This window comes from Phasianus colchicus, chromosome 13 (genome assembly GCF_987193195.1).
Source record: "Phasianus colchicus chromosome 13, bPhaCol1.hap1.1, whole genome shotgun sequence".
Lineage (NCBI taxonomy): Eukaryota > Metazoa > Chordata > Aves > Galliformes > Phasianidae > Phasianus > Phasianus colchicus.
Window position 1 is genome coordinate 2,991,139 of NC_143448.1, and position 13,567 is coordinate 3,004,705.

Here is a 13,567-nt window from a genome sequence, read left to right on the forward strand (position 1 = left end):
TCTCCTGATATCCAACCTAAACCTCCGCTGTCTCAGTTTAAAGCCATTCCCCTTGTCCTGTCACCACCCACCCTCCTGTTTATACACTCCCTTTTGTTTTGTGTCACTTCATCTCCCACAGCCGTAGGACTTGTCCAACGAGGAAGATCCTCTGTCACACAGCTCACAGGGAGCCTCACCCCACCTGGATTTGGGATAACACCACCTCCAGCACCAATTCCCTCAGTGCTGGATACCTTTCTCCGTGGTGATCCGCCTCCCTGGGTAACATAGCAGATCTTCCACGGATAATCAGCATTCCCAACAGCTATTGTAACTGGTTTAGGAGAAGGAGAAAAAGTGAGAGGCTGAGGAAACAATGGAAAGTATCCCCCATTGCCTCCCCCATAACCTGGCTCCCAAGGAGATAAACAAAGCATTTGCTTACTCCACAGTGTGGCTCCCAAAGCACGAGGATGGCTGCAGTGCAGAGCACAAACACCTGATTGCTGTCCCAGCCAGCAGTTTCAGCGTGTTGTAAGCCAAGGCCACACAGCACAGCAAAATGATAACCTTCCTCCAACACCCAGAGGTGATAAAAAACACAGCAAACAAAGTAGAGCTTGTGGATTGAGATATCAACTATTTACTAAGAAAAAAAGGGAGAAAGAAAAGATATTTTATATACACACACACACACATATATATTACATAGGTCCTGTTGGATTAACTTGATTTCCTCATACAACAAGGCTACCTATCTGGTTGATCAAGTGAAACCAGTCAGTGTTAACTTTTTTGGGTTTCAGTAAGGCTTTGGACACTGTTTCCTTCCAGACAAAATGTCCAGCATAGAGCTAGCAAAAAAATATAACATTACAGGTGAGCAACTGGCTGACTTGTCAGGCTCAGGGGGTGAATGGGGTTCCATCAGGCTGGCGGCCGGTCACTGGTTTGCTCTGGATGTATCCATGCTGCACTTCTCCACAGCAAACGATGCCTTTATACCTTTGCTTGTCATGTTTCAAGTGTGTGAATCAGAGCAGAGCCAAATCCATCACAGCAGATGCTGGATCTGGACACAGTGAGGAAATGAAGAACACTGCTCCAGGGCTCTACCAGCATATCCATCACCCAAAGCACTCAATAAGAGCTAATGCCTGGTTTTCAAGGATCATAGCTGTGGCAGCCACGTCACCAGCTGCTTTCTCTCCTTTCTCACTCTTCCTGCTGCAGATCCTCAGCTCTCTACTTCTTTTGCAGTGGTTTTATTTCTGCATACACCACTTCCGAGGCTGCAGGTATTGCTCCTGTGCTCTCAAAGATCAGCTTTGCATACGTCATGTCCTCGGTCGGAGGTGCTGGGAGAGGCTGCAGAGGAAGACAGCAGTGAGCAGAGCCTTAGGCTCTCTGTTCTGCAGTGCCCAGGGACTGGCATAAGTTATTTCCTACTGTCCAGGAGAGCCTGGCTTGTCACAGAGGTTTCTGAAGCCCCAAAGCCCTTTCAGTGTTTTTTGTTGGAGGGGAGGACGTGGCAGATGAAAAGCTCTTGCTGCCTTACCGTGCTGAGCTGATTCGTCTCTGCTGCATGCATGCTTTCAAGAGTTCCTAAAAAAAAACAAAAGATAACATCGAGTGCTGTTATTTTTAACACAGAAAACATCTGCACGGCTGGGGTTTCCCACAGCTTGTTTCACCCAAGAAGCCCATGGAGAAGATGCTCCCCAGCTCCCATAGCAGCACAGCCCAGGCTCAGCCTTACCTTTAGCTTTCCTTTGGTTTCTTCTGCACAGGCACACCAAAATACAAAGCAGGAAGAAAAGAGTCACAACCACTAATCCCGGGATGGCATACAGGTAGATGATTGCCATGAGACCTGAGGAGCACAGGAACGTGTGTGAGCTGCTGTCCCCACAGCAGGCTCCAGGTTTGGGCTCCAGCTCCGTGCTGGAGCCGTGGTTGCTCACCTTCCCGGGTCTGAGGCTCACGGGTCGGAGAAATCCCGGGGTCAGAGCCTGGAAGCAGGGACATGTGTGAGCAGCCAGGCAGAGGCAGAAGCACCCACTGGGGGAAAGCGGTGTCACTTACTGGGAACCATCCCTTGGGTGGCATTTTCAGTGCCTCTGAAGTTTGTGCTTGACACGGCACACGTAGTGGGCTCTGTGCGGGCTGCATTCATGCTGCCAAAAGACTTGCTGTCACATGCCTTGCTGTCACTGGGAGGCTCTGGACACCACCTCACGTGCATGGTCTTATTCTCTGACCAGACCACGAACTCGCACAGGAGGTTCCCTGCAGGAAACAAAACAGCGAGTGCTGTGCCTTGCAGCAGATATATCCCACCATGCTCGCAAAACACGCATTTAATATCTGTGCCCTCCTCCAGCAGCTGCTGCTCCTGAGCCTCTGAGCTGCAGTCACATCCCACCCACTACACCAGCCCACCCCCCATCTCTGGCTCATTTGTGCCATAAGTACCTGTGGCCTTGTTCTTGCATGGGCACTTCTTTTTAGTATCCTCATAGCATGAGGTCTCCATCTTGCACGTGTAATTTCCAGCATGCTTTTCATTCACAATTGTAAAGGTGAGGTTGGAAGAACCATTTTCCCCATGTAGATGAGTCCCTGTGCCTTTCTCTGCCATCTTCTTTAAGGTGTTACACCACACCAACCTGTTGTCACGGCTTTTTGGCAGACAGTGAAGGGTGAGATCTGACCCGAAGGACACAGAAGTCATGCACTGGTGAGTGAGTCCTGCAGAAAAAGAAGCAGAGAAGTTGGGTTTGTGCTGTGAAATACCCACATCCTTCTTGTGAGGCCCTGAGGATGCCAGCCCCAGGCAGCAGGCTTACTTCTGCCCCAGCCGTCTGGTGTTCCTGTGGCTGGGCACAGGCGGTGGTGAAGGCACCTAAGGGGAGTTAAAAGCTTCAGGAGGAGCACAGGGTGGGCAGAAAAGCAGCTCTGTCCCAAAATTCCTCCAAGTGCGTTATTGCTGCACAGATAGAAAAGCTCAAAGAGACACCAACTTCCCTGCAGGCAGTCTTGGAGGGGCTGGTGCTGCAGCCCTCAGATCCTCTCACATCCCCAACAGAGGTGAGAACAGATGCACCCAGCTGCCTGCCCACCCAGCTGCCTGCCCACAGGTCCCCTGGCAGCAGCAGTGCCCCACTCACCCCCTCCCAGGCAGGATGAGGGCACACACGTGCACTCACCAGCAGACGGCCAGGCAAGGAGCAGCAGGGGCAGGATGCCCTTCACCACCAGGATGCTCATGGCTCCTTCTTTGGCCACTGCTCCAGAAGACCTCCAGCATCCAAATCACGTGCGGTGGAGGGGTGGAGGCTGCATCCTCCCAGCACCAGCGCAAGCAGTTCCTTTTCACGCTGAGGCTCACCCTCTGCTTGGGTTCCCAAAGTGAGCTTCAGCCCAGTTTTATCCCCTCGCTCTGCTGCTTGATTCCATCTATGGTCTTGTCTCAGCCACGTACCCTGGGCTCTGACACAGACACACCTCAGCCCACCACGTGTGCTGCTGGTTCCACCCCACTGCTCCCAGTGCCCAGCACGGATGGGTGACATGCACACCCCATGGGCACAGGAGGAAGGACTTCCCCATCCCCCTCACCCCAGAGCCCTTTCCGAGCAGGGGACGGATCCAACAGAGGAAGTGATGCTCCTGCTGGCCATGGCCTGTGTTAACCTGTTACCAGCAGACGTGGCTCTGTGGGAGCAGCACCCGCTGTGCTCCCTCCTACCCTCCTCCCAAGTGCCATTTTCTCCCGTTTAGTTTCACATCAGCATCTTACATCAGGTAGTCTTGCCAGAACTACCTGTCCCTTCTCATCTGTCTTCTTTAAGTCACTGAATTTTGTCCCGACACCATGTCCACTAAGCTGATGTGAACAACAAGCTGTCCTGATGGGCACTAAGTTGGCCACAAGCAAACAGTGTGCCCTGACTACCAACATGGCCAGCAGGCTGCCTTAGTGTCAGAGAACTGACCCTAAAATGGAGCCCTAAGGAACCCCACCAGTGACTGGCCACCAGCCTGATGGAACCCCATATACTATAACCTGACCCATCAGCTCACCCTTCTCATTGCAAAATAACTGAGAGAGGTCCTGCAAGGACATCTTAGTACCCTGGCATGAATGCTGGCCTTCTGCTCACTTGCTTGGCCTCCTACATTTTGGAACCTCGTGTTCCTGTGCTCTCAGGAGGTGGTACTTAAAAAGTGACCGGGTCTGATGGATGCTAAATTGTAAAGGCACAAAATGAGTTAAAACTGAGGAAGACTGCAAAAGGTTCTCTGCTTGTGTAACTGCATCAAAAACAAGAGGAAGGCAAAGAGAAGGTTTGGCTTGTTGCTTAACCAGGAGGAAGAACCACAAAGTTGTGACCTGGAGGAAGTGGAGGCGTTCAGAATGCTGCCTCCATCTCACACCTGAGCTTGCAGGGGTCAGACAAAGAAGGGGCACACAGGCACGAGCCAGAACCAGGGAAGACCCCAATAAAGAAGCAATGGAGTTACTTACCATGAGAACATGAGCAACTGGCTGAGATAATCTCTTGAAATCTCTTGAAATCTCTTGAAATCTCTTGAAATCTCAAGAGCTTTCGCAAGAGCAAGCAGGAAACGCAGAGACCTTTGTAGATTGAGTATTTTAAAATCTGGAACCAAGGCTCAGAATTACAGTTCTCAGAAAGATGCCATCGCACGGGATGCATCACATGCATGAGTGCTTAGATGAACGTGGAGTGATGATAAACACAGCGCCCTGCTCCCTGCAGGCTGAGAGAGGGACCTCTCCATGCCTAAGAGTGGGAATGGCAATGGGAACCCACATGGGGTGGAGCAGGGAATGGATCACAGTAGGGAAACCCAGCCAGAGCAAAAGGAAAAAAATGAAAAGCAAAGAAAAACAAAAAGCAGGAGGATTGCTCCTGAGCTATGTGTGGTTGATGTGCAAAGGGGAGAGAAAACAGAAGAGAATTTGGGAAGAAGAACAGAAAGATGGAGGGAAGCAGAGTGATGAAATGATAAGAGGAAGCAGTAAAAGGGTCAGAAGAGGAAGAGGCTGGGGGAGGAAAACGGCTCAGGCCAAGGAAGCCATTGATTCATAGAATCAAACTCATTTGGATTGGAAAAGACCTTCAGGATCGATGACTCAAACCATCAGCCTGACTCACTGAGTCCCGACACTGCACCACATCCCTCAGTGCATTGTCAACTTGTACCTTAAATATCTCCAATGGGAACTTCACCATTTCTGTGGGCAGCACATTCCAATGCCTGACCGCACTCTGTGAAGAAAGAGTCTTGAAAACCCGTGCACCTGATGCCCTGGAAATGGGGCACAAAACCCTCAGATGCCCCCAGGTTCTGCACAGAGCCGGACCATTTCCATGTCCCCAGGACAGCAGTGCCCACCACCAGCCCCAGTGATGCTGGTGGGAGCAGCTGACAGCTCTGGGCTTTGCTGTGCACCAGGACCTGGAGCAGGAGAGCCAGAGCACAGCCACTGGAGGGAGGCAGCAGAGCAGAGAAGCCAGCAAAAATCCTCAGGCATGGCTGGAGACTGAAAACCACGCAACCACAGCAAGCCAGGCAGAGAGAGGCATCCATGCACCCACACTGGAGCCTCTCCCTGCAGATCCATATGCTTGCTGCAGCTCCAAGTCCATAACTGGAATGATTGAAGACAGGCAGAGAATTCCCAGGTCTCACTTTGTACAGCTTGGCAGCTGTCTTCTGTCCATCAGATCGATGGGGTTTTTAATCTGTGGGCAAAGCATCCCACCCACCTGCACAGAATCAAGGCTGGAAAAAACCACTAAGATCATCCAAGCACCAACCCATCCCCACCATGCCCACTAACAATGTCCCTCAGTGCAACATCCACTTTTTTCTCAAAAACCTTCAGGTTTTCAAGGGAAGGGGACCAAAAGGATAAATACTCCTCAGAACCAGCTTGATGGCAGTATAGTTCCACCCAGCAGATATCCCACTGCCAAAGTCTGTCCCCATTTGAGGGCCTCTCAGGCAGCAAAGACAAGCCATACTGTCTGAAGAGAACAAGATTATACAGTCTTAACCATCATTAACTGAACTCTGCAGTATCTGAAAGTGTTTCCAGATTGTTTAAATTCCAGTCTCGGGAATCATCATGAAACAAAAGCCTCTGCCACCTCCTCCCTCTCTTATCTTATTTGCCCCTGAAAGGAAAGCAGAGCTCACTTCAAGGTCTGCCTTTATCTGTGACCTTACCAAAGTGAAAACTCAGCTTCTGGCTTGGAAGGCATGCTGTACTCCCACTGCTCCAGGAGACACAGCATTTCAGGGGACCCATCTCTTACAACAGTCTTACCCATGAAAGGATTTATACCAGCTTTGTCAGTCCTATTTCTCCTGATCACAGCAAGATCTTATCTTCCACTGCCAGTGAGGCCGAAAAAAAAGCAATGAAATCCTTTAAGTCATCGACATGTAAAGGCTTTTACCTATTTCTTTTACTTGCAAGATGGGAGCACTCACAGATTTGCTGGACAGAAGGTTTATTGCAGGATTTGAGGCTCCCTGGGAGTTCAGCAAGAACCAGAGACTTGGGAGGAGGGTGAGGAAGGGACGTTGGAGGTCACTCCACCAACCTGGCTCCCAGGTAAGCAGAGTACAACAGAGTGCACAGCAGTATCTGCCCCTTGATCCACTGAGGCTTTGCCCACCTCAAGGACTCCCTCATGCTCATGTCAGCCTGCAAGCCTTCTCTTACTCAACCAGAAGTAAGGCTCTTTCTGAAATCTATTTCAAATTTAAAAAGTGAATCTCAACATCTTGATTCTGTTCTTCCTAACAGGGACCATGTATTTATGTCAAACTTTCAGTAGAACAATTCTTGTGGAATTTCAAGATGCACTCTGCAAGCCAACGTTGAAATGCTTCCAGAAGTCCCTCATGGCCCCAAGCTCAGGGGAGCGAGCAGAAACCAAGTAAAAGAAGAAACATGTTTAAAATGTCACTGATACCAGTTCTAACACAAATGCTTGACTATTGGTCACATTTATTTTAAGAACAGAACAGCTTTTCATCCCAGATCCCTACATGAGTTTATTGTGCAACTGAGGAAGGACAATGACAAGAATTTGCATCCTGTAGAGCAAGTTGTGTTTTCCTCCTCTCCTTCCCGAGGTGAGAAGAAAGCCTGGCACAGAGCACCACAAGCTCCCTCATCCTGCACTTGTGAGGATGCTTTATTAGCAGTAAGAATGCAAATAAATAAAGAGTAGTCAGAATCAACCAGAAATTAAATTATTGCTATGTTCTTACTTATTGGACACTGCAGGTAATTCACTTGATAACCAGCAAGAGAGGCGATGGTCTCAGATTGCCCTTGTGTTTTTGTTGGTCAGAGATGGGGGAGGACAAAGTTAATTTTCTCCCTGCCTTAAGGGCAGCAGTTATCTCAGTGGGAGTGAATCTTTGTCATTGTGATGGAAACAGGTGATGGAGGGGGATGACACCTCAAATCACTTGGAAATTCATCATGCCTGCCAGAGTTTACCAAGGAGTACACAGCAGAGTACTTGCTGCTCCTGACTTGCAACAGGAGCTGCTGAGTAACCTTCACCTGGTAAAGAATTTCAGGTTCAAATTTTAAAAATATAAGGAGCCCAATGTCACCCTGAGAGCTGAGCCACAGCTGCTGATGCACAATGTAAACTAAGGGTAAGGAGCAATGTGTGCTTGGGGAAGTACTGGTGAGGCCCTTACCACAGCACACAAGGCCAATCTGACAATTCCACTTCCCTCTGCTGGTGGGACATGTTGGACGGCCAGCGTCTCAGTATCGAGTCAGCTACAATAAGGCTTAACATTAAGAAGTCTAATACATACAAGACAACTGGCCACCACAGATTATCTCTTAGCCCAAAGTTGATTACGTGTGATGAGTTCACAGCAGTGTCAATTCCTACAGCATCCCTCCCCACGAGGAGTATCGGCTGGAGAGCATGAGTTTGAGAGGATAAGGAGAGCTGTATGAAGAGCCTCTATCTCAGGCTGATGGAAAAGCAGAGAGGTCCTTTCCAGGACGTTCAGAGATGACTTTCTTAGGCATCATGCAGCTGGTTCTCTTTCAGCAGGATCTTCTCTCCAGGCTTGAAGGCAGGCATCCCAAGGTAAGGGCAACTGGCACAGCGGAATGCATCCCCCAGGTAGCACTGCCAAGAGACAGAAAAACACTTATCATGGCAACTCTCAGTTCTCTCCTCCCGTTATATGCTTTTTCCACCTAGAGAAATGACCTGCTCCTCAGCATATGCCAGCACAGAAACCACTTCCCTCCCACATGCTCTGGGCATGTGCTTTTTTAGCAGGTAACAGAGCTGGTGCAGGGCACTGCACTCACACAGAGAAACCAAATTTTCAGCCCAGGCCAACAGGAGGGCAGCTCTGCCTAGGCACTGCTGTGTGCTGGGCTTTAGCAGCTCCCTAGCTGTACACCCATCAGGTGATCTCCCCTAAGGAGGCAAGTGAAGCACAGGGTCACTGTCTATGCCTCCTGTGAAGGTGGCACTTGCACTGCAGGCACAAAACAAACCGGTGCAGAGCACATGGGCTGTTCTAAGAGGTGAGATGGTAAAGGCAGAAGCTCTGCAGAAGCAGGCAGTATTTTAAAAGCAGTGAGCTGCTTTAGGGAGCACTCATCAGAGAAAACTGTTCTCAGACACAAACTGCGCCCTGCAAACCACAATATACAAACAAAATGTCTAGTTACATTTCCACAGGCAGATTTGGGCTGCGAGCTCTTCTTCTCCTGTTCCAGCTCTTCAGCCAGGCCACATGTGCTGTAGAAAATAAAGAAGTCACTTGCATCGTTCTGATTTAAAAGCTACGAGTTACAATCCTTGTTCCAAAACTGCTCCCATGCAACAGCCCTCACTTTGTCACACAACACAGCTGGCACTGGGACTCTCACGCTCTGCACTTTGATCTCCAATACCACAGTTTGCAAAACAAGTGTTGAAGCACACTCCTCCAGCTGAAGCAAGAAGGAAATGACTAAAGCAATTTGCCACATAAACTATTCCTCCTTAAAACCAGTGGGAATAGGATTTTTTAGTGAAGGCTGTGCAAACTGTGTAGCTACCTCTGAGAAGACTGCTGATCATAGCAGTATGGCAGTTTGTAGCAGTTCTGGCACAGCTAGCCAATTCTCACTGTGTTTGGATTTACATTCTGATAGCCAAGATAAGGAAAGGACACGAACCAACTGAATTATGCTTTCCCACAATCTTTTTAAAAACATCCAACTCTAAGGTTTCATTGCTGTGAGTTAAGAGATACACTGACATGCTAATCCCAACACTGACCAGTTCTTGCAGGCTTTCTTTTTGCCCTTTTCTTTGCAGGACGGAGCTCTGAGAGAGGCTGGATCTGGCTTTTTCAAATCCTCTGAATCCAACAGCTCATCAGAGTCCAAAAGATCCTGGAACATACCATGGAAGAAAACACACAACAAATTGACTTGTTAGTAGGGAATGACATTGCTGTTACATTCACAGAAATACCACTCATTGTAGCACTAGCACTGCTAACATTCCCTCTTAACAATGCCTTTCCCTCAATTCTCACCACACCTGTGGGCACCCAACACCTCAAACAGCAGCTGAGAAATTTGGCCCTGGGGATGCTTTTCTACCTCTTAAGTTGTAAAGCTTCCCAAGAGGAATGACCAAAATTAGCTAGAGTAGAAAAGAGAGAAGGAATGACAGCAAGGTCTCACAAATAAAAATGGATACCATCTCTTCGTCATTCATATCACTGGCAGACAGCGTCCACAGCTTAGCAGTAGCTGGGTCCACAGAGGGTTTTCCTGGATCCAAAACAAAATAAGAAGCAGTAGGTACTCCAGCCACTGCCCCATCTATTTCCAGCAACGAGAAAGTTCAGACAACTTTGGAAAGCCCCACTCCAGAGATATTTATGTAGCACTCCCTGCCACAGGGATGCTGGTCCCTTCATAGAAGGGCAATTCCCACATTCAGCATACATCATGCCTTACCTGAAGGACTTGTTTTTTTGGCAAAGGATAGTTTGAGTTGACTTGAAGATCCCACTTCAAAATTGGGTTTCCTGCCTTCTATCTGAACAATGAGAAGGTCGTTGCCTTGGTAGCCCAAATGCTCTCGGACTGACTGGGCCTCCTCTGCGGTCAGAGGTTCCTTTTGCAGCTGTAATGCAAGATCTTTGGTTACTCTCACACTAAGCCACCTTATTTCAATGCCCCATCCACTACTCCTGTGAACACAGATAACCAGTTGTGTCTGGCTCCAGCTGCTTATCCCTCAGAACAGAGAAGGAGTCAGTCCCAGCTGCAGTGCAATACAAAGGGCTGATCAGCGTGGTGTGAACCAGCAGGCATGATAGAAGACAGGTTCACTCCTATCTTCAACCCTAAAGAATAGCACCACCTTTGCAGTAAGAAAACACTGTGTCAGACAGCATCCATGAACATCCACAGTGAAGCAGGGCAGCTAAACACCTTGCTACCTCGTCTACTTTTAGGTAACAGCAGGAGAGAATTCTGAAAGCATTAAGTACAAACATACCTCCTTCACTTCCACCAGCCCAGAGAGAGTCAGAGCTGCAGGGAGTTTGGCTGCTGTCTTGATTCCGCTGTTGTTATCTGGAAGACACAAAAGCAGGAAATAGCAAGAAGAACAAGAATAGTGGTCACTGAAAAACAGATGTGGTACTTGGAACCTGGAAGAGCAAGAGAACTTTACAAAGAAGTACACAAACCACAGCTCTAAAACAGGCCCTCTCCAGTAAAAGCAAGAACAAAACAGAGCAGCTTGTTCATTGGAATAGTGGCTTGAGAACATAAAGTTGGCTCTAGCTCCAGATCTGTTCTACATGTGCCAAAACCCTCCTCAATTCAATTAACATCAATTTTAAAAGGAAAGAAAAAAAAGAAACAAACCACACCAAAAACACAAAACAACAAAATCCCCCAAACACTTTCACATATAGCAGTGAACAACTCATGAATTTTTCAAAGCATGAACTGCTAAATGATTGCTATATTCAAAACTATAATACTCCAGAGCCTTGCTCTAGCAGGCAAAGCTATTAGTCACTATTTAAACCAAAATTCATCATGGGAATTCATCTCTTGGACACCTCTTAATAGTCCCAATTACACTTTACACCAAGTCCACCAAAATTCCAGCCTGACAGATGTGTTTTCTGAAATAAGACAGTCCATCTACTCCAGACTTTACATGTCTTAAACAAGATAAAGCCTTTACTATTCACGTTAGCATTTCAAGATAACGAAAATCTCTGAATGTCAGCCAGTGTTCCTGCTGCCCTTCATTTCAGCCTAATTCTCACAGGAATTCCTTTGCTGCCACGAAAGCAAGGCTGATGCAGATTCTCCTACCTGATTCTGTAACCACGGGTTCTTTCAGGAGGACACGACCCCCAGGCTTAAGTATCCGAGCTATTTCTGCCAGTACCTCTGCACTGTGCTGTGCTGCACTGCCTGGTACCACTCCTGAGAGAATCACATCGAAACTGGACTCCTTGTGAGCAGCTGCAGAGGGAGAGATGAAGACAGTACAATTTTATGTACATACACACTCATAAATCTTTGCTTAATGATCAGTTCTGCCTCTCCCCTCATCTCTTGTACCCATCTATGACAGCAGTAACTGAATCACAGAATCATTAAGGTTGGAAAGGACCTCTAAGATGAACTAGTTCAGCTGTCTGCCTACCACCAATACTGCCCACTAACCACGTCCTTAAGTATTACACATCCACATTTCTTGAACACCTCCAGGGATGGTGACTCAGCCACCGCCATGGGAATCCATGTCAGTGAATCACTGCTCTGAGAAGATGCTTTTTCCTTATAACCAACCTGAACCTCCTCTCAACAACTCAAAGAAGTTACCTTTCGTCCTATCACTGTTACCTGGGAGAAAGGCTGGCTCCTCCCCACATCCTCCTGTCAGATCCACCAGCTCTTCTCCAAACGACCACCCCATTCCCTCAGCCACTCCCACAGCTGTGCTCAGACCCTCACAGCTCCGCTCCGTTCTCTGGACACACTGCAGGGCCTCAGTGTCTTTCTTGTAGTGAGATGCCCCAAACTGAACAGCAGTGCTGGCTGAAACACCAGCAGGGAACACACCTGTATTGCTGTATTGCTGTACTGCTGTATTGCTGTACTGCTGTATTGCTGTACTACATTGCTGTATTGCTGTACTACATTGCTGTACTACATTGCTGTATTGCTGTACTACATTGCTGTACTACATTGCTGTATTGCTGTACTACATTGCTGTACTCCTGTACTGCTGTACTCCTGTACTGCTGTATTACATTGCTGTACTATATTGCTGTATTGCTGTACTGCTATACTATATTGCTGTGTTGCTGTACTGCTGTACTACATTGCTGTACTGCTATACTACATTGCTGTACTGCTGTATTGCTATACTATATTGCTGTACTGTTGTATTGCTGTACTACATTGCTGTACTGCTGTACTACACTGCTATACTGCTATATTGCTGTACTGCTGTATTGCTATACTGTTGTATTGCTGTACTACATTGCTATACTGCTGTACTGCTGTACTGCACTGCTGTACTGCTGTATTGCTATACTATATTGCTGTATTGCTGTACTACATTGCTGTATTGCTGTACTGCTGTATTGCTATACTATATTGCTGTATTGCTGTACTGCTGTATTGCTGTACTGCACTGCTGTACTGCTGTATTGCTGTACTACATTGCTGTATTGCTGTACTACATTGCTGTATTGCTGTACTGCTGTACTGCACTGCTGTACTGCTGTATTGCTGTACTACATTGCTGTATTGCTGTACTACATTGCTGTATTGCTGTACTGCTGTATTGCTGTACTACATTGCTGTACTGCTGTACTATATTGCTGTATTGCTGTAGTACATTGCTGTACTGCTGTATTGCTATACTATATTGCTGTATTGCTGTACTGCACTGCTGTATTGCTGTATTGCTGTACTACACTGCTATACTGCTGTATTGCTGTACTGCTGTATTGCTATACTATATTGCTGTATTGCTGTACTACATTGCTGTATTGCTGTACTGCTGTATTGCTGTACTGCTGCACTACATTGCTGTACTGCACTGCTGCGCTGCCAGCTGTGAGTTCAGCACGGCCGCTGACTTACAAGCCAGGCACACACGAGCCCAGAAAACAGAACTCCCTCCTCCTTGTGACACCCGAGGTGCTCCTTACACCGAGGCAGCTGGTTAACGTTCTCCACGGCCACACGACCGTCAGCTCCCACCGAGGCCCGGACGGAATCCACCAACCGCTTCAGCGCTCCCACCGGCGACGACCCGTCCCAGACGACGGCCACGCGCTGCCCCGCGGCGATGCCGAACTCCTCCATCTCCGGCCGGCGGCGAGGAACGGAGCGCGGCGTTCACGAGAGCCGCCACAACGCAGCGCTGAGGCGCAGCCCCCCGCACGGCGCAGCCCCGTCCCGCTCACCTCCACCCGCTCCCCGGCGCCCCCGTCTCGC

At 48.4% G+C, this 13,567-nt stretch overlaps 2 protein-coding genes across 2 annotated transcripts; both read right to left on the reverse strand.

Annotated features, from left to right (window-relative positions):
- Window positions 1-428: 428 nt before the first annotated feature.
- LOC116243819 (uncharacterized) lies at window positions 429-4,494 on the reverse strand. Its single transcript, XM_031615257.2, has 7 exons — window positions 3,192-4,494; window positions 2,458-2,733; window positions 2,068-2,271; window positions 1,947-1,994; window positions 1,742-1,855; window positions 1,541-1,587; window positions 429-1,350 (listed from the first exon to the last, which is right to left on the reverse strand). Exons 1-7 carry the CDS (start codon window positions 3,250-3,252, stop codon window positions 1,228-1,230), a joined length of 873 nt encoding a protein of 290 aa, XP_031471117.2. The 5' UTR covers window positions 3,253-4,494; the 3' UTR covers window positions 429-1,227.
- A 2,527-nt stretch (window positions 4,495-7,021) lies between these two features.
- On the reverse strand, window positions 7,022-13,435 carry CIAPIN1 (cytokine induced apoptosis inhibitor 1). The gene is made up of 8 exons (XM_031615256.2): window positions 13,279-13,435; window positions 11,423-11,575; window positions 10,587-10,663; window positions 10,040-10,208; window positions 9,777-9,850; window positions 9,348-9,463; window positions 8,753-8,822; window positions 7,022-8,195 (listed from the first exon to the last, which is right to left on the reverse strand). The coding sequence occupies exons 1-8, from the start codon at window positions 13,433-13,435 to the stop codon at window positions 8,085-8,087; spliced, it is 927 nt and encodes a 308-aa protein (XP_031471116.2). The 3' UTR covers window positions 7,022-8,084.
- Window positions 13,436-13,567: the final 132 nt, after the last annotated feature.

Bases quoted from the DNA above. Each gene is read 5' to 3' on its own strand.
- LOC116243819 (XM_031615257.2), bottom strand. From the start codon at position 3,252: ATGAGCATCCTGGTGGTGAAGGGCATCCTGCCCCTGCTGCTCCTTGCC. The intron at 2,272-2,457 runs GTACTTATGGCA...TGTTTCCTGCAG, and splicing joins ATGCAAGAACAAGGCCACAG to GGAACCTCCTGTGCGAGTTC. The intron at 1,351-1,540 runs GTAAGGCAGCAA...CTTCCTCTGCAG, and splicing joins AGACGAATCAGCTCAGCACG to CCTCTCCCAGCACCTCCGAC.
- CIAPIN1 (XM_031615256.2), bottom strand. From the start codon at position 13,435: ATGGAGGAGTTCGGCATCGCCGCGGGGCAGCGCGTGGCCGTCGTCTGG. The intron at 9,851-10,039 runs GTAAGGCATGAT...TTTTGGATCCAG, and splicing joins CAAAAAAACAAGTCCTTCAG to GAAAACCCTCTGTGGACCCA. The intron at 8,196-8,752 runs GTAACTAGACAT...GTCTCTTGGCAG, and splicing joins CCAAATCTGCCTGTGGAAAT to TGCTACCTGGGGGATGCATT.